This window comes from Ipomoea nil, unplaced genomic scaffold (assembly GCF_001879475.1).
Source record: "Ipomoea nil cultivar Tokyo-kokei standard unplaced genomic scaffold, Asagao_1.1 scaffold1043, whole genome shotgun sequence".
Taxonomy (NCBI): Eukaryota; Viridiplantae; Streptophyta; class Magnoliopsida; order Solanales; family Convolvulaceae; genus Ipomoea; species Ipomoea nil.
Window position 1 is genome coordinate 6,369,349 of NW_017617471.1, and position 21,823 is coordinate 6,391,171.

The following is a 21,823-nucleotide window of genomic DNA, read 5'->3' on the forward strand; positions in this document are numbered from 1 at the left end:
AGTGAGACAGTGACTTTTTGTACTTTAATAGACAGATACTACATTGTAATAGAGTCAATAGTACTATCCACTAATTAAAGCCTATAAGGTCAAAATTTATTGAAAAAAATTTCAGATGGGGTATTGTATAGGAAAAAGAAAAGCATTTTTACTCCTTTGTCTGTTGTCGTCTGTCATTATAATTAAATTATTTATTGTGAAGAATTATTACAAAAGCATTATTTACTGGTCATTGTAATCCACTAATTGTGATATAGTGAACCATGATCCACATTGTAAGTTCATGATGGACTATAATCTACATTGTAAAATGAAATACTAACATATAATAAGTTCATTGTTAGTATATTATATGCTATTTTTACCGTATTACAAGTTTATTTTTAATAGATTTATTATATTTTGATACACGTTCATTTTTAGCGTATTGCAAATTCATTTTAGATATTACCTAGAATCTGTAATATATTCGCAATGAAGCTGTAATATATTAAAAGTTAATGAAATGTATTAGTGATCGGTCATACAATATATATACCATGTTCTATTGTATAATTGCCGTAATCTACCATGACCTTCAATTTCATAGTTATCCTGTTGAATAGTATATGTCATAATAATCTGGTCATGAATCTAATGCGTAAAGCCCATTTTTTAAAGACAAACAATCCGGCCCCAAGGATCTACATTGCATTGTAGACCTTGATCTAAAAATAATTTTCAAATTCTGTATTTGCATGCAGTTGATAGTTTATGTACCTGTAGCTATCATATTATGGTTCAAAAACAACATTTAGATTCTGTATCTATAGTTGACACATTCTGTACATGCAGTTGATAGTTTTTGTACCTATAACTATCATATTATGTGTAAGCAATTATCAAGTTATTTGTTTATATGTACATAAACTGTTAATAGGTACAAAATGTTGTTAATTGAAAGTACATAATTTTTGTATCATAGTTCACAATGCAATATGAGCTGGTCCATGGTATACCAATTGGCCCATAACATAGGTTATAGTAATCTGGTCATAAATCTAATGCATGCGTAAAGCCCATTCTTAAAGACAAACAATCCTATATTTGTTTTCCGCACATCTAAGTTATAAATAATATGTTTTATAAATCTTATAAGTAAAGCACATATTTGCAAGCAGCTAAAACATTCCTATTGATTTGATTACAATTTGTTTGAAGTTTGAACTTATATCAATCTTACATTTTAACTTCTTCAAAGTGCTCCAAACTGGTCCAAACAATTACTTTACCAAACAACTACTTTATCGTTTTGACTATGGTTAAAATGTCAAAGACAACGGATCCATCAACAACCAAACTTGTCCATCATTCCCTTTCTCATTGGCAAATTATATCATGCATCTCAAAGTCCATATTGTAAAATATGATTGATCTTAATATATATTCATTTTTAATATATTACAAAATCATTTTTAGTGTACTACTTATTATTTTTAATAAGTTCATTATCTTTTGATTCATGTTTATTTTTATTATACTGCAAGTCAAAATTAACATATGATATATTAAAGATAAACATATATCAAAGATTCACCTTATTACATAAACTTTTGTTTATGGTGTAAGCATTAACTCTGACTAGGAAGGGATGTAAATAGGGTTGGCATTTCATGTCCTATGCATTATTTCTTCAGCAAATTACTGTTAATGAACATGGTTTTCTACACAATTTACATTAAAAAAAAAAAAACTAATGTACATAAATCAAATCTTATAAACAGAAAATACTTTTATTTACTATTTAATTGACGCTAATAAATAAAATAATGATATTGTCCTTAATCACAAAATCTAAAACATATATGTTTAAAGCATGTTTTTATACTATGGGGTTGTCATAGTACATACTCTCGTGGAGGAAGATTTATATATTCTTAATTTTTTTGGTTTATGTAAAATCTAAAATTTTTTGATGCCTTCTTCCAATATTAGTATATCACACATCATGATATATAAGATCAAATAAATATAAATTATTGTGCCTAGTGTTTTTGTGCTGCACAAATTTCAATTGTTGAGCATAAAATATAACATAAACATAAATGTGCAATCCAACTATTAGTCTATTAGTTTAGACTTTTAGTTGAGATGGTGCAAATGTTTCAATTTTATATCAGAGCCTAAAGAAAAAAAATAATATGGTCCACGTGTTACTCGGAGCCCATCAAAAAGCTTAGGCTTTGAGAGTCCGAATCCGATTAGTTTGAGTAGGGCTGTCCCATTATAATTTAAACTTAGCTTGACTTTATGGAAACAATTAAATGAATTGCTCCAAATTTCTACCATTAGTTGAAACTACTCCTCATCATTGCCAATATATGAATGATGACCAGTCCTTGAGCTCAAATCATGAACCCAACTGTTCTCCATTACAATTAAAGTTTCTTACTTTGCTTTCAATTCACCACACCAATTCAATACAAATAACTACCCCCACAACTCCATACACTCCACAACTTTTTCCCCTTCACAGAATGCTCCCCATTCCAATTCTTCCCGGTATGAATTCTCACCCGGAATCGCAATGCTCAAGCTTAAGCTACTGGATATCCTATGCGATGAGATTTTTCCCAGGATGGCCGGAATTCGAAGCTCCAGGGAGCTACTGGCTCTCCCTGTGTCTGCTCTTTTTGCTTGCTTTTTCGGCCGAGTTTTGCTCTCTGATGAGCAGGATCAAGAAGCAGGAAATGGGGTTGAAGTCCCTGTTGTACGATGCTGGAGTTCATGCACTGAGGGTGTTCATGGCTTATCTGGTCATTATCTCTATCATCACCACAGATTTCTCGTTTTTCCTGGCTGCAGTCTTCGGCCATGGCGCCGGTCATCTCGCTTCCGAGCTTTACCAGTGTCATATGGACCAAGAGATGAACACACGCTTACCTGGTACCTTGTCTGATGGTTTGGTTACAAAAGTTTGTATTTCGTCTGATCATTAATAAATTGCTTCTATTCATGTAGTGGTTGTCAGGGCCGTTCCAATAAAAATTGGAGTTGTGTGATATTTTAATTTGGCCTTTTAAAAAAAAAATTAATATTAATTGTTCAACAAATTATGTTAAAATATAAATATTGTATAAAAATACATCTAAAATTTAATTTAAAAAGTGACATGCCCTATGCACAGTTAGACGCAAAATCAAATTCACTAAACTCTTGATATCAACTTTTTCCAAAATCTTTTTTTTATTTATTTTTATAGAGATTAAAACTAAAAATGGTTATTAACAATCTTAAATCTTTCTCTCAACAAAAAAATCTTAAATCTTAAATCTTAATTAAAAATGGTAATTACCAATCTTTTTTAGTACGGTAATTAACAATCTTGTATAGTATATATATATATCGCACACGCACATTAAGCACACAAACAAAAATAAATGTTCTTAAAAGCAGTATATGTCTCATCTCTGGAAAGAAATGGCGTCAGCTTCGGTTCTCAAGTCGTCATCTAAAATATAGGCACCAGAATATTCCATTTGGGATGTGCAGCTCTCAGAAGTATGCATTAGCACCTCTGCAGCACCAACTTATCTACCAGCCCACTATTTCAAGAACAACGATTCTCAAGGAAGGGAACGAGAATTCAACCTCGTTGATGGCGGGGTGGACGCAAATAACCCTACAACAACACCGTTCTGAAACTATACATTTATCTCCTCCTTTCACCGGTTCTGATCTAAATCCCTCGGCTCTCTACCACAAACAGTGAAAGGTTAAGTACACACTCACGCACATTAAGCACACAGCTCACGCATCTTAGGCACAAGACTCACGCACCGTAAGTACAAAACTCACGCACATTAAGCACTATACACTCACGCACATTAAGCACAAAACTCACGCACCTTAAGCGCAAGAGTCAAGCACATTAAGTATAAAACTCACACTCATTAATCACCCGCACAACCGCACGAGAAGCATTCACCCGCACTGAAACCCGAGTCTATATATATATATATATATATATATATATATATATATATATATATATATATATATATATATATATATATATATATATATATATATATATATATATATATATATTATTTATTTATTTAAATATGGGCCCCAAAATTGGGGGCCCTGGGCAAACATGCCCAGGCCCTGGTACTGGTTGTGTAAGAAGAGAATGCATTAGTGAGTAGTGTTGATATCTTAAATTAAAAGAATCCGATCCAGACAGGAGGATTTGCAGATTAAATGATCATGAATACCTGAAGAATTGACATTAATAACATCAAATGGCAGAGACAAACTCATTCTTATGATATTATTGGTCATATTTATAATTCACATATTATTATTATTATTATTATTATTATTATTATTATTATTTTTAGTTAATTTCATTTTTGTGTTAGATTTATAGATGGCAGTACACTTTTACTCGTTCTTTTTTAGAACATCCCTTTGGTCCTAGTATTATTGTGCTTGACATGATCATTTTTGGTCCTTCGTGAACAAAATCGTTAAAATATACATTTAATTTCGATATTTTTTATACGATGTGGGTTAAAAAAATTAAAGGGCAGAAAAATAACTTCTGGTCAAAGGGAAAATTGGGTGTGTTTTCCTGAAAAATAACTTTTCCTCTTTATTGACGGTAGTCATTTTTCAAATCCACACACGTTTTTTCTTCCTCAGCTTCTTCCGTGATTCTTCCTCTGCCTTCTTCCACGACCTCAACCATCTTCTGGTCCAAGGTTTCCAGCGGTGGGTAGCTGGAAACAAGTGGCTGGTTTCCGACTTCGAAAACTTGATCTCTGGTTTTCGAAGCTGGAACCTAGTGCTCTGGTTTCGAAAATAGCCTGGCTTTCGAAGACATAATGATACGATACCACATCGGCTCCACAAGAGATTGTGGAGTGGTACTTAAGTTGAGGCCTAACCTCCACTCATGAGCTAGCTTTTGTTGTGGAGTTAGGGTCTTTGCTCGAGTATTGTATCAATTAGTGATCTTGTTGAGAGACCGGAGTGTGGTGGGAAAGGGCTACTCGGTGCTTGATAAGGTTCAAACAGAACGGAGAAGAGTCCGGAGTGAAAGTTATCCAGAGTGAAAGGGCTACTCGGTGCTTGATAAGGTTCAAACAGAACGGAGAAGAGTCCGGAGTGAAAGTTATCCAGAGTGAAGCCAGGGAAAAAGGGCTACCTGGTGCTGAGAAGAGTCCGGAGTGTGAGCCGTCTAGAGTGACCAACATCGGCTACACAAGAGATTGTGGAGTGGTACTTAAGTTGGGGCCAAACCTCCACTCATCATGAGCTAGCTTTTGTGGTGGAGTTGGGGTCTTGGCTTGAGTACCGTATCATTGAAAAATAACACATTTTCAAAAATCATTTTCTTGATTTCCAAACACACCCTTAATTTCATCTCTGGAGTTAAGATATAATAATGTAATTCAATATGCAGGAAAAAGAGAAGAAGAAGAAGATATACAAGTTAGTGATCTTTTTTAAGGGTAGTCATTTTCCAAATCCACACACGTTTCTTCTTCCCCATTCATCCTCGGCCTTCTTCCACGACTTCAACCATCTTCTGGTCCAAGGTTTCCAGCTGTGGGTAGCTGGAAACATGCGACTGGTTTCTGACTTCGAAAACTTGATCTCTAGTTTCCGAAGCTGGAAACCAATGCTCTGGTTTCGAAAACAGTTTGGTTTTCGAAGACATAAACCAGTCTAGTTTCTAGCTTCAAAACTAGTGTTTTGTCATTTTAAAAAAAAATTCTCTATTATTTGAAAAAAAAAATGATGACCTCTTTTTGAAAAATGAACCAAATATAACAAGACATTATTCTGGAATGCAACCAAACACTGAAAAATAACACATCTTTAAAAATTATTTTTCTAATTTTCAAACACACCATTAATTTCTATCTTTGGAATTAAGATATAATGTAATTCAATTTTCAGAAAAAGAAGAAGAAGAAGATATACTAGTTAGTGATAAAGGAGAAACTTAGAAGCATATAAAGCTCTAATGAACTTGTCTAGACATTAGAGAATGAGAGAATCATATCCCACTACTTCAAGTTGAGTAGGTTAAAATTCAAAACTAATGCAATATTTTACGTTTAATTTAAATTTATTTCATAATATTCATTTTTTAATGTGATATTATTAATTGACTATAGTTGTATTTAATTATCAAAACAATTATTGTTTAGCTTAGAGCTATTAAAATGGACCGGGTAAAAAGCATATTCTTTGACGGGCCTAAGTTTTGTTGGCCCACCTCTAACCCGTGTGCTAGGTGGGCCCCCGCCACAAGACTTTTTTTTTTTCCCTTTATTTTTAAGTTGTTAGTTTGTTTTTTCAAAAAAAAAAAAAAGTTGTTAATTTGTTATTTTGTTAAGTTTTACCATTTATACACTATAATATAATTAAAATAATTTATTACATAAGTACTAATTTAAATTTTAAAACATTAAACAATAATTCTAAAGTTCATTATATATATATATATATATATATATATATATATATATATATATATATAATTTTAAAAAAATAAATAGGCACTTTAGCGACCGACCAATCATGATTCATAGTATATCAATTTTTTTGAATATGAATATATTTTTTAGTACTAAAAATAATATATATTAGTGCAGTAAAAATTAACTTATAAGTTATAATCTATTAAAATGAACTTATATATCAATTGTCCACTTTAAAAGTGAATTATGATTCATAGTATATCGATTGATGAAGCCTACACTATATGATGTAACGTAAAGGACAAGGACCAAGAAGTTTCCCGGAAACTTCGTTTTCTGGTCATAAAGCATGCGATATGTTCACATTATTGTTATTCTTAATTTTATTATTTAATTTCTCTTATCACCATTAGTTTCCAAAGGAAAAATCAATTTGCTAATAATAATTCAACAAAGCCATCTTTTAAGTTGGTTCACATGTTGTCAACTCGCCTAATTAATATTTTAAACTATTCTTAAGCACTGGCTTTCTCAATTGCAGTACCTCTTGATGTACGGTGACTTTTCTCCGATCCATTTCAAGTCTAAAAATTAAAAGTGAAATTTGCATAAAAACAACATTAATTATTTATGTTATATATCCTCAATCCATGTTTTTCTTACTTGTCCTTAATCCCTAATCACGGGTTGACTGTCGCATGACAGATCAGACACAATCATAAAGAGACATTAGACCGTTACTCATCTATCCATTGAAGTATTAAACAAAAACTTTGCCTCAAGATTTAGCATAATTAATTTATTGCCTAACTTGTCCCAAAAGGACATGACGGATCTAAGAATGATGAAAGATCTGGATTAGACTTTTTGTGAGGACATAAAAATTAGAATTTGACCGGTGAATTAATTACGCAGACTCGTAATTTACCTCTGCCGTGACTCTAGGGGTGAGGTCTTATGGACTTAGAATTAATCTGGCAAAACTAGATTACTTTAAGTATTAAAAAATTTTAAACAAAAACTTTATAATATAACGGTATTCAAATAAAAAATAATAATCGCCAAAATAAAAAAAAAAAAGTTTAGTTTGCTGTCAAAAAATAAAAAAATAATGGCAAAAGTTATTCTAAAGTGCAAGATGTATATATTGGACCTGGTCTTTTTTCCACATTTTTATCTATAAAGGACACACCCAGAACCAAAACCAGAACACTAGTACGTTTTTGTCTCTGTTCTTTAACTTTATCGCTTTCTCTCACTAAAACCACCAAAGAGTAAAGAAAATGGCGAAAGACAGGAAGATAGGAGTGGCGATGGACTACTCGAAGAGCAGCAAACTGGCGTTAAAATGGGCGATCGACAACTTGGCCGACAAAGGCGACACTTTCTTCATCGTCCACGTCAAATCCCACGCTTCCGATGAATCTCGCAATAATCTCTGGTCTAAGTCCGGATCTCGTATGCTCCAAACCCAATCTTTGATTCCTGATTTTGTACTATAAGCTGTGTTTTTTTTACTCGTTTTCTTCGATGTTTATGTGCAGCTCTGATCCCGCTGTCTGAGTTCCGTGAGCCGGAGGTGATGAAGAATTACGGCGTTCAGGCTGATATCGAAGTTCTTGATTTGCTCGACACAGCCGCCAGGCAGAAAGAGGTTAACACATTAATTGTAAAATTCTCCGAGCTTTTAATTTGTTTGGTTGGGTTTCTGAAAAATGTTTTGTCTGTAGATACATGTTATCATAAAATTGTACTGGGGAGATGCAAGGGAGAAGCTGTGTGATGCGATTGAAGATTTGAAGTTGGATTCTCTGGTTATGGGTAGCAGAGGCCTTGGCACCATCCAGAGGTACTCAAAACATTCTCTTCTCACCCTATTTAGAAAGTCGAGTCCAGTATTTTACTATTGAATACTATTGAAACGTGACGCACATTTATACTATTGAATACTATTGAAACGTGACGCACATTTACTAAGTATAAGAAAATAAATTTGTTATTTTTGTTACTTAATTATAATTTTTGGTATAATGGTAAACACTTAATAAATTTGTGTCTTTTGCTATGATTAAAGTTTTTGGTGTAATGCTAAACGCTTGATCTGAACAGTTTATGTGAAAGTTAATTGAAGTTTTGTTTTATTGATTGTGCAACTGCAGGATAATCCTGGGGAGTGTTACCAACTATGTCCTGGCACATGGGAACTGCCCTGTGACCATTGTTAAAGATGAAGATTTTCATCACAAGCACTGATAATGTTCAATTATGAGCTGATTCACAACTATGTTCCATCCCTAGCTTGTTATTTTCTTTTAAGATTAATGCAAACTTCATATTAAAGCACTGTTTTTGCTTCTTTTTTGGGTGGTGAAATGTGATGGAATGTTGCTCTGATCAACAATAAGATGTACATGTATTTTAAAAAATAAAGTAGATTAGGTTTGGCAGATCATGTGGCGATTAAGAATTCATTATCACGGATGTCCACTCATTAAGGTCAATGGGGGGCTGCGATTGAAATTGAAATACATTTAAAATCATTGCTAAATGTTTGACTATAAACATTTTTAAAAAAAATTTGTACAAAAAAATAAAAAAATAAAAAAATAAAAATCAATTAAATAGGGTCCCAGGCCACCTATGTGAAAATGACAAACGACATTGATATACGGAGTAGTAAAAGGTTTTGCTTAAAATATTAAGAATTGGCTTAGTTGGCTACAAACTTCTAGACTATGAAGAAGAAATTTATGGTATTCAATTTACTCACCGTCATAATTAATCCCTATAACTATTATAACACCGTCATTAGTCATTACTCATATTCTTACTGATGGATGGAACCCACAGGATTAATTTGTTCAAGATAGCCATCGGAGGATAATTATGGTGACCATTACAAATTGAGTTACCATTAAATTCAGGGACACAAAAACACAAAGTCATCATCATCCAACCATTATTATTCCCTTACCATAAAGAGGCATGAATACCATACATTCCAAATCCACCTCACTATAAAGACCATGCCATTGAGAGTAAATGGACATCTTCATTCTTATCTTCGGATTCAAAGACTAGCTCTCAAATACCTTATATAAATATTCATAAGCCCGAGCTCTCTATATGTGGTTTTCAACTTTACACTTTTCACAAAAAAAATTACCATGTTCAAAGTTTATTTTAGAAAAAAGTATGAAATAGATCACTTATCGTTTTTGTGCAATTGGATTATTGAACTTTAAAATGTGCAAGTAAAATATGTGCAATTAAGATAGTTTTTCTAATTTTTCTCGACAGAATATGATAATATTATGGGATAATGACCAAATAAGCCCTTGAACTATTTATAAAAGTGCAATTAAACCCCCAAACTAGAAAAATTCCAATTAGACACCTAAACTTTAAAAAAAGTGCAATTAACCCCATTTGACTTGTTATTGCATTTAATCTCCAAGTTAAAGGTGATTGGAATGCCACATCAATATGTTTTGATGACATGGATGCCCAATTCACATAATAATAGTAATAGTAATAATTTATTAAAATTAAATGTAATTTTTTAAATTTTAATAATAATAATAATATTATTAATTTTTAGTTTTTATTATTATTATTATTATTATTATTATTATTATTATTATTATTATTATTATTATTATTATTATTATTATTATTATTATTATTATGATGTGAAATGGGCATCCAAGTCATCAAAACATATTGATGTGGCATTCCAATCATCTTTAACTTGGCCGGAGGTTACCTGCAATAACATGTCAAATGAGATTAATTGCATTTTTTTTTTTAAGTTCAGGGGTTTAATTGGAGTTTTTTTTTATATAGTTCGAGGGCTTAATTGCACTTTCATGAATAGTTCAAGGGCTTATTTGACCCTTATCACTAATATTACTTACCTGGCATGTACTAAGGATCGTCATTATTTCCCTTGCTATACTAATTGGAATGAAAGATTAAAATGCTTTCAACTTAAAGTGCACCAAAAAATTATAAAAATGTCTCAATTGCACATATTTTGCTTATTTGATTGCACACTTTTTATATTCAATGACTCAATTGCACAAAAATGATAAGTTTAGTTAACTAGCAATTTGACACTTTTCACCCAAAAAAAAAAAAAAAAGAAGAAGCTATTTGACACTTATTTCTTTATTTTATTAATTCATAAATTAATTTTTACTCAGATGGCATGTAGTGACCTCTCATGTAGGAGGTCATGAGATCGAGCCGCAGTAGAGGCGTTGTTAACTCTGTGTACTTCATTAGGTTAAAAAAGTATGTTTTCATTATGTTTGAACAGATATAATTTCATAAGTAAAAATATAATTTTTCAAAAATAATAAGTGGTATATGATCAATCACTTACAAAAGTTATGAAAAATTACAAATATACCCCTCACTTTCTATTTTGTGAAAACACTATATATATATATATATATATATATATATATATATATATATATATATATATATATATATATATATATATATATATATATATATATATATATGTGTGTGTGTGTGTGTGTGTGTGTGTGTGTGTGTGTGTGTGTGTGTGTGTGTGTGTGTGTGTGTGGAAGGGATCAGGTGCGGGTGGTGCTTCTCGTGCGATTGTGTGGGTGGACTCACATTAAGCATTACACTGGTGCACTTTAAGTACACAACAGACTCACATTAAACACACAAACAAAATACATTCAGAACACAAACTCACGCACCTTAAGCACATAACTCACGCACCTTAAGCACAAAACCCACGCACCTTAAACACAAAAGCACACGCACCTTAAGTTTTAACAACAACTCACATTAAGTACACACTCACACAGATTAAGTACGAAACTCACGCACATTAAGCACAAAACTCATGCACTTTAAAGTTTCAACAACAACTCACATTAAGTACACACTCACGCACATCAAGCACACAACTCACACACCTTAGATACAAGACTCACGCACTTTAAGTACAAAATTCACACAAATTAAGCGCTACATACTGACATTAAGCACAAGATTCACGCACATTAATCACCCGCACAACCGCACGAGAAGCATTCACCCGCACTGGAACTTAAATCTCTCTCTCTCTCTCTCTCTCTCTCTCTCTCTCTCTATATATATATATATATATATATATATATTTCTCAAAATTTTATATTTAGTATACATATAAAATAAAAAATTAAATTAATTGTTTTAAGTGACGAGGGGAACCCCAATCACTACCTAAGGGTGTGTACTTGTTAAATTAAACTCACTCCTATGTATTAATCTGCAAATTAAATATAAAAGATAAACTACATTCAAAAGACCATGTGAAATAAGCTTGACTAAGACGGTATGAAAATTACACTCTGGCCGCCACTTCTTATCTTACCTTATATGCAAATGTTACTCCGTAATTAAATTTGAAACTCAACCTAACGATTATGCAAATCCAATTCATCATTTGACTTTGGTCATTATGATTTTTCTTATACCTAACATTTTACCATTCAAAAACAAAAGAACAAATGTTTGAATAGTAATATATAAATATTTAAATAACACTTGGCCACGATTATTTGGCATGACAACTAATGTCAACCATTGGTTTGGTGAAGGCTAAAAATATTTATAAAAACAAGATCAAACGATTGGCACGCACTAGAGCCAAAAAGAAAATAAAATAATAGCTTGGACTTAATGTAATTGGTTTGTTGCTTAACTTAAAGGTAGTGACAGGGTGAGAGCTTGATAATAGGCTAATAATTTTTGTCTTGGAGGCAGAGTTTCCTTGATAATGGATAATGGTGCAGTTAGTGAGCTCATCAATCCATTCGCATAACTTTGGAAACTTTCTCTGGTCAATATATACTCTTCCACTCTTGCTGCTTCTTGAATTACTATGAGCCAATGAGCTATGAAATTTGCAGCAATGTCAGCCATTCCAACACTCTCTCTCTCTCTCCTCCAAGAAACTTCTTTCCATTCACTTCATCCTCTAGATGTTTCATCAGCTCAGTAGTTCCAAAAAAAAAAACACCATTGCTTGATAGGGTTGACCAACAGATAGTTACAATATAATGCAATTAAAATAGTTTGGAGTGGTTAAGTTGATGACTTGCTGCCTACTTCAGAAATTTCCAGATGTTTAACCTCAAACTTAATTTATGAAGATAGACTTTTTCTTGGTTATAATATCAAGAAATGAGCAGATATATTTACATTATATTATTGCATAGTCAAACTAGTGCCCAACCTAGTATGTTGCTTTTCTAGCTTTGATATGGAGACTGTGTTAGATATAAATATATACTAACACATACTTAATGCCCAACCTTGTAGTAGCAGAAGTTTTAGAATGATTCGTCAGATATCTCTGACCTTAGTTAGTCACTATAGGTGTTGCCTTTGGAATGGTAAACCTGCTGAGTAATAATTTAGTCGTTATCACTAAAGGTGTTGCCTTTGAAATGGTAGACCTGCAGATCAGAGTAATATTAGTGGTCTTGTTTATCATTTCTCTGGTAAATACTATACGGTGTAGTGTATTCTGTCGCCAAGACCATTTTTTAAAAAGTGTACCTGCCATCATTATAGACAAAGTTAAAATTAAACTGAAGACCCATTCATATATTTGCATCACAAACGCTTAAATAATATATACGGAGTAATATATTACTCTATATGGAAAATTCTTACAGACCACCACAAAAGCAGCAAAAAAAAAAAAAAAAAAAAAAAACATAAAATGAGTCTTATACTCTTATTGCACAGGCAACATATATAGTAGTAGTATACGTACATAATATGTATAACATGCATGCGACATAAATTAAACACTACTACATTATTATGGTATTCCATATATAGTACATCGTTTTTATAACATATAATAACTCAAAAGATTAGAGCATAATGTGTGCATTGGATTCACTGGCTAGCTATCCTAGCACGGATAGCGGCTGGTATGAATCCACTCTTGAAAAAGTCAACCAGTTTGTCCCTGGGTGGGAGACACTCTTTGATTTCGTCGCAAATGATGATGAAATCCTCCTTCCAGCGACATAAATTGGGGAACTTTTCTTTCGTCACCAATTCCACTCCCAAAGCTTCTTCAAGAACTCCAACCCAAAACGCGACGAAATTGCCGGCTATATCAGCAAACCCGACTGTCTCCCCTCCCAAGAACTTCTTCGTCTCCAATTCTTTGTCCAGAATTTTCAGAAGCTCACAAACTTCCTCCTTTCTCTTATCTTGCTCCTCTCCTTTTGCAAATAGAGCTTTCGTCGACGCTGGCAGGCACTACATGAATCCAACCACAAGCAGTAAAATTATGGTCAGATCATAAACTTATAAAGAGTTTTTAGTTAATGGCTAAATATGAAAATGGTCTTATAGTCGTGATACTAAAAGCCCAAAAAAAGTCAATTTGACAAGTAGACTCACCTTTTCGTCGATGAACTTAGCCCAGAAACGAGCCAAAGATCTCTCATAAGGGTCTTTGGGCAAAATGGGAGTGCCTGGAAAGGTTTCATCTATGTATTCAACAATGACAAGAGATTCTGCAAGTGGGTTTCCATTGTGCAAGAGCACAGGGATTTTCTTGTGGATTGGGTTGTATTGGAGAAGCAAGGGGCTCTTGTTGGAGAGGTCTTCTTCTATGAATTCATACTCAACTCCTTTCAGTCTGAGAGCCATCTCAACTCTGCGGCTAAATGGGCTTCCCCAGCCGCCTAGAACCTTCACTTCTGCCATCTCTCTACAACTTTGCTATAGGGCCGCCGGGTGGATAAGACTTAGCTGGTGTTTATGTCTTCCTGGATTCTTTAATTGGCTTCATTTATAGATGGTGCTTAGCTTCGAGGTATGACTGGGTGATGGGGAGTTTCTTAGCAGCGAAGATAATACTAACCACTGGGTTTCTTTATTAATAGTTCAATTAATTTATTCTATGTAACTTTGACTGAACAATTAGGATGACTGCCAAGAAAGTTCTTTGCAGGTGAAAGTTTGAAATGCCGCATTCTTAATTAAAAAACAAAACATAATAATTTTAATATTGAATTAATACCATTTGTGATCCTCAGATTATAATAATTTTGTCATTCAACTTTCAAATTTTAACCAGACGTGATCCTTTAGAAGTAAAATAGGGATAAAATTGTGCTTTCAAAAGGACCACGACTAGTTAAAATTTGGTGAGAGGACTAGTGTCTAGAGCTGCATACCCTGACCAAACAAGATAGTAGACCTATTAGGTGGGAACGTTATGCCTTGGACCCGTGTCCACCATGTGCATGGTGGGCACGCTGTACATTCATAATTTCTATACTGTAGATTCATAATTTCTATACTGCATATTAATAATTTCTGTATTGTAGATTCACAATTTCTATACTGCACATTCATAATTTTTATACTGTAGATTCATAATTTCTATACTGCATATTCATAATTTCTGTATTGTAGATTCACAATTTCTATACTGCACAGTCATAATTTCTATACTGTATATTCATAATTTCTATACTATAGATTCATAATTTTTAATCTATAGATTCATAAAATTTATGATGTAGATTCATAATTTCTATACTGCACATTCATAATTTCTGTATTGTAGATTCATAATTTGATAACTATGCGTTCATAATTTGATAACTATACAGTTTAGAAATTATGAATCTACAGTACAAAAATTATGAATGTACAGTATAAATATTATAAATCTACATTATAAATTTTATGAATCTACAGTTTAGAAACTATGAATCTACAGTATAAAAATTATGAATGTACAGTATAGAAATTATGAATGTGCAGTATGTCCATCATGGACATGGTGAAAACGGGTCTATAGCATAATTTGCCTATTAAGTGGGAGGACTAGTGCCTAGAGCTTGCAATTAGTCCACTGCATCACATTGGGTGAAACTCTTACCTTATAACTGTTATGACTTGATCATGTGTCCTTGTTCATAATTTATCATGGAATAACTATTTGAGTTGCTCCCGACATCATTTTCCTTTTATTAATAATAACCAAACATGCATTACAATCAAGATGGGACATAAACTTTCCCTTATTACAACTGAAATAAAACTAGAATTCTTGCAAACTTTTCTATCTTGAAAGTGTTTCAACAATGCAAGGAGATTCCTCTGGCTCACTCTGAAGCACTGGGCTCTGCTGGCATGAATAGCTTGGTGTAGTAGGGCCTCAAGTATGCAACAAGTTCATCTCTAGAAGGTAAGTTCTCCTTAATTACCTCGCTATTCAGCAAATCCTCCTTCCACCTACATAAATGAGGGAACTTTTCTTTGGTCACGCCCAATTCCACCCCCATAATTTCTTCACGCATTCCAATCCACAAGGCCACGTACATGCCGGCTATATCCGCAAGCCCAATCCTCTCCCCTCCCAACAACTTCTTCTTCTTAAGTTCATTATCCAGAATTTTCAGAAGCTCACAAACTTCCTCTTTTCCCTTCTCCTGTTCCTCACCTTTGGTAAATAGTGCTTTCTCCGATGCAGGCACTAACTTGTCGTCTATGAACTTTGCCCAGAAACGAGCCATGGCTCTCTCGTAGGGATGTTTGGGCAAAATGGGATTGCCGGGAAAGGTGTCGTCGATATACTCCAGAATGACGAGAGACTCAGGGATTGGGTTTCCATGGTGCAAAAGCACAGGGACTTTCTTGTAGAGAGGGTTTGATTTGAGAAGCAAGGGGGTCTTGTTGAACAGATCTTGTTCTAAGAATTCATATTCAACTCCCTTGAGTTTAAGAGCAACCTCAACTCTTCTGCTAAAGGGGCTTCCCCACGACCCTAAAACCTTCACTTCTGCCATCTCTAGCTATCTCAGCTCGCTCAATTTCATTTTACAGTGGCTTTATTTATATAAGGATGAAGCTAGCAGACATGGGATCAGGCCGGGCTGGGCGATGAATTTTCTTAGCAGCCAAGAACGTTACTTTTCTTCACTAAAACTTCTGAAGAAAATTGTTTGAAGCTGACCTATTCACTGATCTCATCACCTTCTACATACAATTCCACTCACGCCATTGAACAACTAATAATAATAATAAATGGATTTATTATTAGCAGCCAAAAATGTAGCTTTCTTGACTAAAAGTAATTGGCTATTACTCCATCTAAAAAAATATTGTTAAGTGATATATACTTATTGTTTACTATAATAAATGTAAGGGGGTGTTTGGTTGGATGAAAAATATTTTCCATGGAAAATGTTTTTTTAAAAGTAAAGAAAATGATGTTTTATTTTGTTTGGTTGGAGTTTCCTTAAGGGCTCGTTTGGTTCCCGGAAAAATATTTTAAGGGAAGTGGAATTGAAATTCCATAGAAAAACAATTACTAGTAAGATGAATTTCATTGTTTGGTTGGTGGAGAAAAAATTACTGGGAATACTAATTCTATTGTTTGGTTAGATTTGGAATTGTAAGGAATAATGAGTATAAAGACCTATATGCCCCTACAAATTAATAAGAGTAATATAATTAAGAAAGAAAACAAGGATAAAATAGTCAAACCATATCACTTTTTTTATTATATTATTATATTATTATTGTTGTGGAGGGTTATATTTGTCATTATACTCATTAATTATTCCTTACCATTCCAAACTCAACTGAACAATGGAATTCATATTCCAGTAATTTCTTTTCTACCAACCAAACAATAAAATCTATTTTTTTAGAATTTCAATTTCATTTTCCTTCAAATATTTTCTAGCGAAACAAACTAGCTGTAAAAATTTTTTTAAAAGGTGTTTTATGTTTAGTTGTCTAATTGCATAATGTTATGTTTGGAGGAGAGAGTTGGAAGGAAAATATAGGAGAGGTGTGTAGTAGTATTGCTCTTTAAGTAATGATGTGTTAGAGTTTTTGTATTTATGAAAAATATAGAAGGTGAGTCTCTTATGAGACTGTCCGAGTCCGGTCAAGATTTTAACAAATAGAGAGTAAAGTCCACTTTTTCCTATGATTTTATTAATTAATATAGTAAGCAAACAAGTGATACAAGAAATGAGATATAGAAATAACTTTATTACAGCAGAAATAAAACTAGAACTAGAATAGTACTACTCTTCTCTCACAAACTTTTCAATTCAAAAAAAAACAAATAAAGAATGCTTTACCCAGAAGCACTTGCAGCTGCTGGCTTGAATCCCTTACTGTAGTAAGCAACAAGTTCATCTCTAGAAGGAAAGGTCTCTTTGATTACGTTGCAGTTGAGGAAATCCTCCATCCACCGACATAAATGAGGGAATTTTTGTTCCGTCATGCCCAGTTCCACCCCCATAACTTCTGCCAACACTCCAGCCCATAAGGCAACGAAATTGCCGGCTATATCTGCAAGTCCGATCGTCTCCCCTCCCAAGAACTTCTTCTTCTTCAATTCATTATCCACAACTTTAAGAAGCTCACGAACTTCCTCTTTTGCCTTCTCTTGCTCCTCGCCTTTGCTATATCGTACTTTCCTCGCTGCAGGCAAGAACTGCGCGCAACAGTAACAGTAATTAAATCAATCGAAAAGATAAATCTTGAAGCAGATCAAATGGCCGACTATACCTTTTCGTCGAAGAACTTAGCCCAGAAACGAGCCACGGCTCTCTCGTAAGGATGTTTGGGCAAAATAGGAGTGCCCGGAAAGGTGTCGTCGATATACTCGAGAATGACAAGAGACTCAGCGATTGGGTTTCCGTTGTGCAAGAGCACAGGGATTTGCTTGTGGACTGGGTTGGATTTGAGAAGCAAGGGGGTCTTGTTGGAGAGATCTTGTTGTATGAATTCATATTCAACGCCCTTGAGTTTGAGAGCAACCTCAACTCTTGCGGTGAAAGGGCTTGACCAACTACCTAGAACCTTCACTTCTGCCATCTCTGAATCAGTGTGTGTTTGTGGCTCTTTTCTGGGTTATTGGCTGTTCCATTTATATAAGGATCGATGGAACATCCGTGTAAGCAAGGCTGGCCTCTTATCAGCCCCGAAAGTACCTTTCTTCCTTATTATTACCTTATTATACTTGAATTTCTTGACTAAACAATGTGGACTGAGTCGCTAGAGCCTTGGGGGTTGGTGGATTGATGAAACAAGAATCTCAGGACGGACAAGAATAAAATATTTATTATTTTATGAAAATGTATAATACTTTTACATTTTGATGTAAATATAGTATATTTTTTTTATAAGTCCAACATTATTTATGTTTTATAAGTTTTTTATTATTATTAGGAAAATACACTCTATTTATACAAAATACAAATTTTGTTAACACCGACTATAATATTATTAGATAAATACACTATACCTATACAGAATACAAGTCGCTAGAGCCTTGGCGGTTTATGTCCTTATTTTTCGGTAATTTTTTTTGTACCTTGTGCTATAAAAGCTGTACTACATAATTTTTTGGACAAAAATATTCATACCATTATAACTTCTGTTATCTTTCCACATTATTATTACCATGTATATGCATACACAATATTTTTTCTTACATCCTTCAATGGTAAGTTTGAATTCATTTAGGTTTTAATTAAAATATTATCATAGTTATATTTAGTCAATTATCATTTCTATAATTCTTACATCAATAATATTAATATGAATTATACAATTATATATAATTATATATATATATATATATATATATATATATATATATATATATATATATATACACACACACACTATTATTTTTAAAAATTTAATATAACTAAGATTTTAATATTTAATTTTAATATTGGGCATATATTTTTTGCGCATCGCGCATATAAAATACTAGTTTTCTTTTATAAGTTCAACATTATTTATGTTTTATAAGTTTATTATTATTATTATTATTATTATTATTACTAGGAAAATACACTATATATATACAAAATACAAATTTTGTTAACACACCGACTATAATATTATTAGATAAATACACTATACATATACAGAATACAAATTTTGTTAACACACCGACTAAATTTACTATACATTTTGCTTTCGAAAATTTATGTTACATGTAAATAAATTTTAGAATTGAATTGAAAGCAACAAAAAATATATAAGAGAGTTTTGAGAAAACATACTTGATTGAGGTTGGCTCACTAATTGATGTTCTATGTTGAAAGTAGAAGAAGAAAACACATTAATATCGATAGGGGGATGTTAAACATTAATATTAGGTTAAAAAAAAAAGATTTTGTCTTAATATTATCTTCTTCTTCTTTTCTTTCTTTTTTTTTTTTAATTCTAATTTCATAAAAATTAAGAAAAAGTATAATTTTATGGAATTATTATGGGTCTGTTTACTAACAAAAAAACTGTTCTCTGTTTTTTATTTTCTAATTTTTCAATTTTCATTCTGTTTTTCATTCTTTGTTTTCTTTTTAGAAAACTTGTTTACTAACAGAAAACTGTTCTCTATTTTTTCTATTTTCTAATTTTTCAGGTTTCACCTAAAATTCAGTTTAGATAATATTAATATTTTTTGAACTAATATTAAAATATTTTTTTGTTATATTCATTTAAATGACATGTATATAAATATATAACTTTTAATTTAAATTTTAATATAAGTGAGATTTCAATATTCTGTATCTGGACCAAACTTGTATTGTGATGTAACATAATTAAAAATATTCGAACTAATAATCTATTGAGTTCAATCAAAATCTACAACATTATATAGAATTTAATTCTTAATTTTGATAATGCAAATAATGTCTAACTTTAAAGTGTAATTAAGCAAATAAATTATGTCTAAATAAGTAAAGTAAAAAAGATAGAAGATAGTAATAAATAAAATAAGATGATAATAAATATAATCATAGTAATGTGGTTATAGTGACATATAACTAAATAGATAATAGATGATTCTCTTTTTTATTTCGGAAATAATTTTCAAGTGTATTCCAATTTTTTAGAAATTATTTTCAGTTTTCAAAATGTGTTAATAAACATGTTTTCTATTTTGTATTTTATAATTTCCAAAAGTTTTCAGAAATTGAAAACGGTTCTATAATTTTCTCTAACCAAATTAATAATTTTTTTCATTTAAAATAAAATGAAAATGAAATTGTAAATTCCTCTACCAAACTCACCCTTAGATAATGATGCATAATTAGAGTTTTTGTATTATAAAAAAACTGAAAATTTGATGGAATATTGCCATTTATAGAAGGAAAATATTAATTTTTTTTTTATTACAAAAGAAAGGACATACAAAGGCTTGAACCTTAAATCTCTCATATCAAAAACCAATTTGGATACTAGTGGACTACATGCCACTTGGTAAGAAAACATTAATTTATTACAACTCTTCCACCACTACAAACTTTTCAATCTAAAAGAAATGCTCACTGAGAAGCAGTTGCAGGTGCGGGCTTGAATCGCTTGCTGAAATAGGCAACAAGTTTATCTCTAGAAGGTAAAGTCTCCTTAACTATATCGCAGTTGAGGAAATCCTGTTTCCAGCGATATAAATGAGGGAAATTTTCTTCCTTCACGCCCAATTCCAACTCCAAAACTTCTTCCAAAACTCCAACCCATAAAGCAACGAAATTGCCGGCTATATCTGCAAGCCCGATCGTCTCCCCTCCCAAGAATTTCTTGTTCTTGAATTCATTGTCGAGAACTTTCAGAAGCTCACGAACTTCCTCTTTTCCCTTCTCTTGCTCCTCGCCTTTGGTAGACCGTACTTTCATCGTTGCAGGCACGACCTGCAAAATCGAAAAACAAATTGAAGATAAATATTGAAGCAGATAGATCAAATGGACGAATTATAGTAGATATTTACCTTATCGTCTATGAACTTAGCCCAGAAACGAGCCAAGGCTCTCTCGTAAGGATCTTTGGGCAAAATGGGAGTGCCCGGAAAGGTCTCATCGATATACTCAAGAATAACAAGAGACTCAGCGATTGGGTTTCCGTTGTGCAAGAGCACAGGGATTTTCTTGTGGACAGGGTTGGATTTGAGAAGCAAGGGGCTCTTGTTGGAGAGATCTTCTTGTATGAATTCATACTCAACTCCTTTGAGTTTGAGAGCAAGCTCAACTCTTGCGCTAAAAGGGCTTGCCCAAGCACCTAGAACCTTCACTTCTGCCATCTCGATCTCAATCTGGGTGTATAAATTGAAATTCTGTGTTAATCAGTGAGTGTGTATCTGTGTTGTGGGTATGTTTATTGGGTTGATTTATATAAGGATGGAGCAGAGGTGTAAACAAGGCTGTAGCATTCGCTAGATCCTTCGACTGGTGGTAACGTGATGCAATTTTTTTGAAGCTGATGTATTCACTGATCTCATCACCCTCTACTTAGTC

General features: G+C 32.7%; 6 protein-coding genes across 6 annotated transcripts; 2 read left to right on the top strand and 4 right to left on the bottom strand.

Annotated features, from left to right (window-relative positions):
- The first annotated feature begins 2,600 nt into the window (after positions 1 to 2,600).
- On the top strand, positions 2,601 to 3,681 carry LOC109181204 (copper transporter 4-like). Its single transcript, XM_019330953.1, has 2 exons — positions 2,601 to 2,954; positions 3,532 to 3,681. The coding sequence occupies exons 1-2, from the start codon at positions 2,601 to 2,603 to the stop codon at positions 3,679 to 3,681; spliced, it is 504 nt and encodes a 167-aa protein (XP_019186498.1).
- A 3,971-nt stretch (positions 3,682 to 7,652) lies between these two features.
- Positions 7,653 to 8,841, top strand: LOC109180936 (universal stress protein PHOS32). The gene is made up of 4 exons (XM_019330656.1): positions 7,653 to 7,937; positions 8,024 to 8,133; positions 8,210 to 8,328; positions 8,639 to 8,841. The coding sequence occupies exons 1-4, from the start codon at positions 7,763 to 7,765 to the stop codon at positions 8,730 to 8,732; spliced, it is 498 nt and encodes a 165-aa protein (XP_019186201.1). The 5' UTR covers positions 7,653 to 7,762; the 3' UTR covers positions 8,733 to 8,841.
- Positions 8,842 to 13,224: 4,383 nt separating this feature from the next.
- Positions 13,225 to 14,364, bottom strand: LOC109180986 (probable glutathione S-transferase). The gene is made up of 2 exons (XM_019330722.1): positions 13,935 to 14,364; positions 13,225 to 13,790 (listed from the first exon to the last, which is right to left on the bottom strand). The coding sequence occupies exons 1-2, from the start codon at positions 14,241 to 14,243 to the stop codon at positions 13,419 to 13,421; spliced, it is 681 nt and encodes a 226-aa protein (XP_019186267.1). The 5' UTR covers positions 14,244 to 14,364; the 3' UTR covers positions 13,225 to 13,418.
- Positions 14,365 to 15,484: 1,120 nt separating this feature from the next.
- On the bottom strand, positions 15,485 to 16,382 carry LOC109181317 (probable glutathione S-transferase). Its single transcript, XM_019331070.1, has one exon. It carries the CDS (start codon positions 16,337 to 16,339, stop codon positions 15,656 to 15,658), a length of 684 nt encoding a protein of 227 aa, XP_019186615.1. The 5' UTR covers positions 16,340 to 16,382; the 3' UTR covers positions 15,485 to 15,655.
- Positions 16,383 to 17,501: 1,119 nt separating this feature from the next.
- Positions 17,502 to 18,446, bottom strand: LOC109181605 (probable glutathione S-transferase). The gene is made up of 2 exons (XM_019331458.1): positions 18,081 to 18,446; positions 17,502 to 18,006 (listed from the first exon to the last, which is right to left on the bottom strand). The coding sequence occupies exons 1-2, from the start codon at positions 18,387 to 18,389 to the stop codon at positions 17,644 to 17,646; spliced, it is 672 nt and encodes a 223-aa protein (XP_019187003.1). The 5' UTR covers positions 18,390 to 18,446; the 3' UTR covers positions 17,502 to 17,643.
- A 2,282-nt stretch (positions 18,447 to 20,728) lies between these two features.
- LOC109181601 (probable glutathione S-transferase) lies at positions 20,729 to 21,691 on the bottom strand. The gene is made up of 2 exons (XM_019331451.1): positions 21,301 to 21,691; positions 20,729 to 21,223 (listed from the first exon to the last, which is right to left on the bottom strand). Exons 1-2 carry the CDS (start codon positions 21,607 to 21,609, stop codon positions 20,861 to 20,863), a joined length of 672 nt encoding a protein of 223 aa, XP_019186996.1. The 5' UTR covers positions 21,610 to 21,691; the 3' UTR covers positions 20,729 to 20,860.
- Between the last annotated feature and the right edge of the window lie 132 nt (positions 21,692 to 21,823).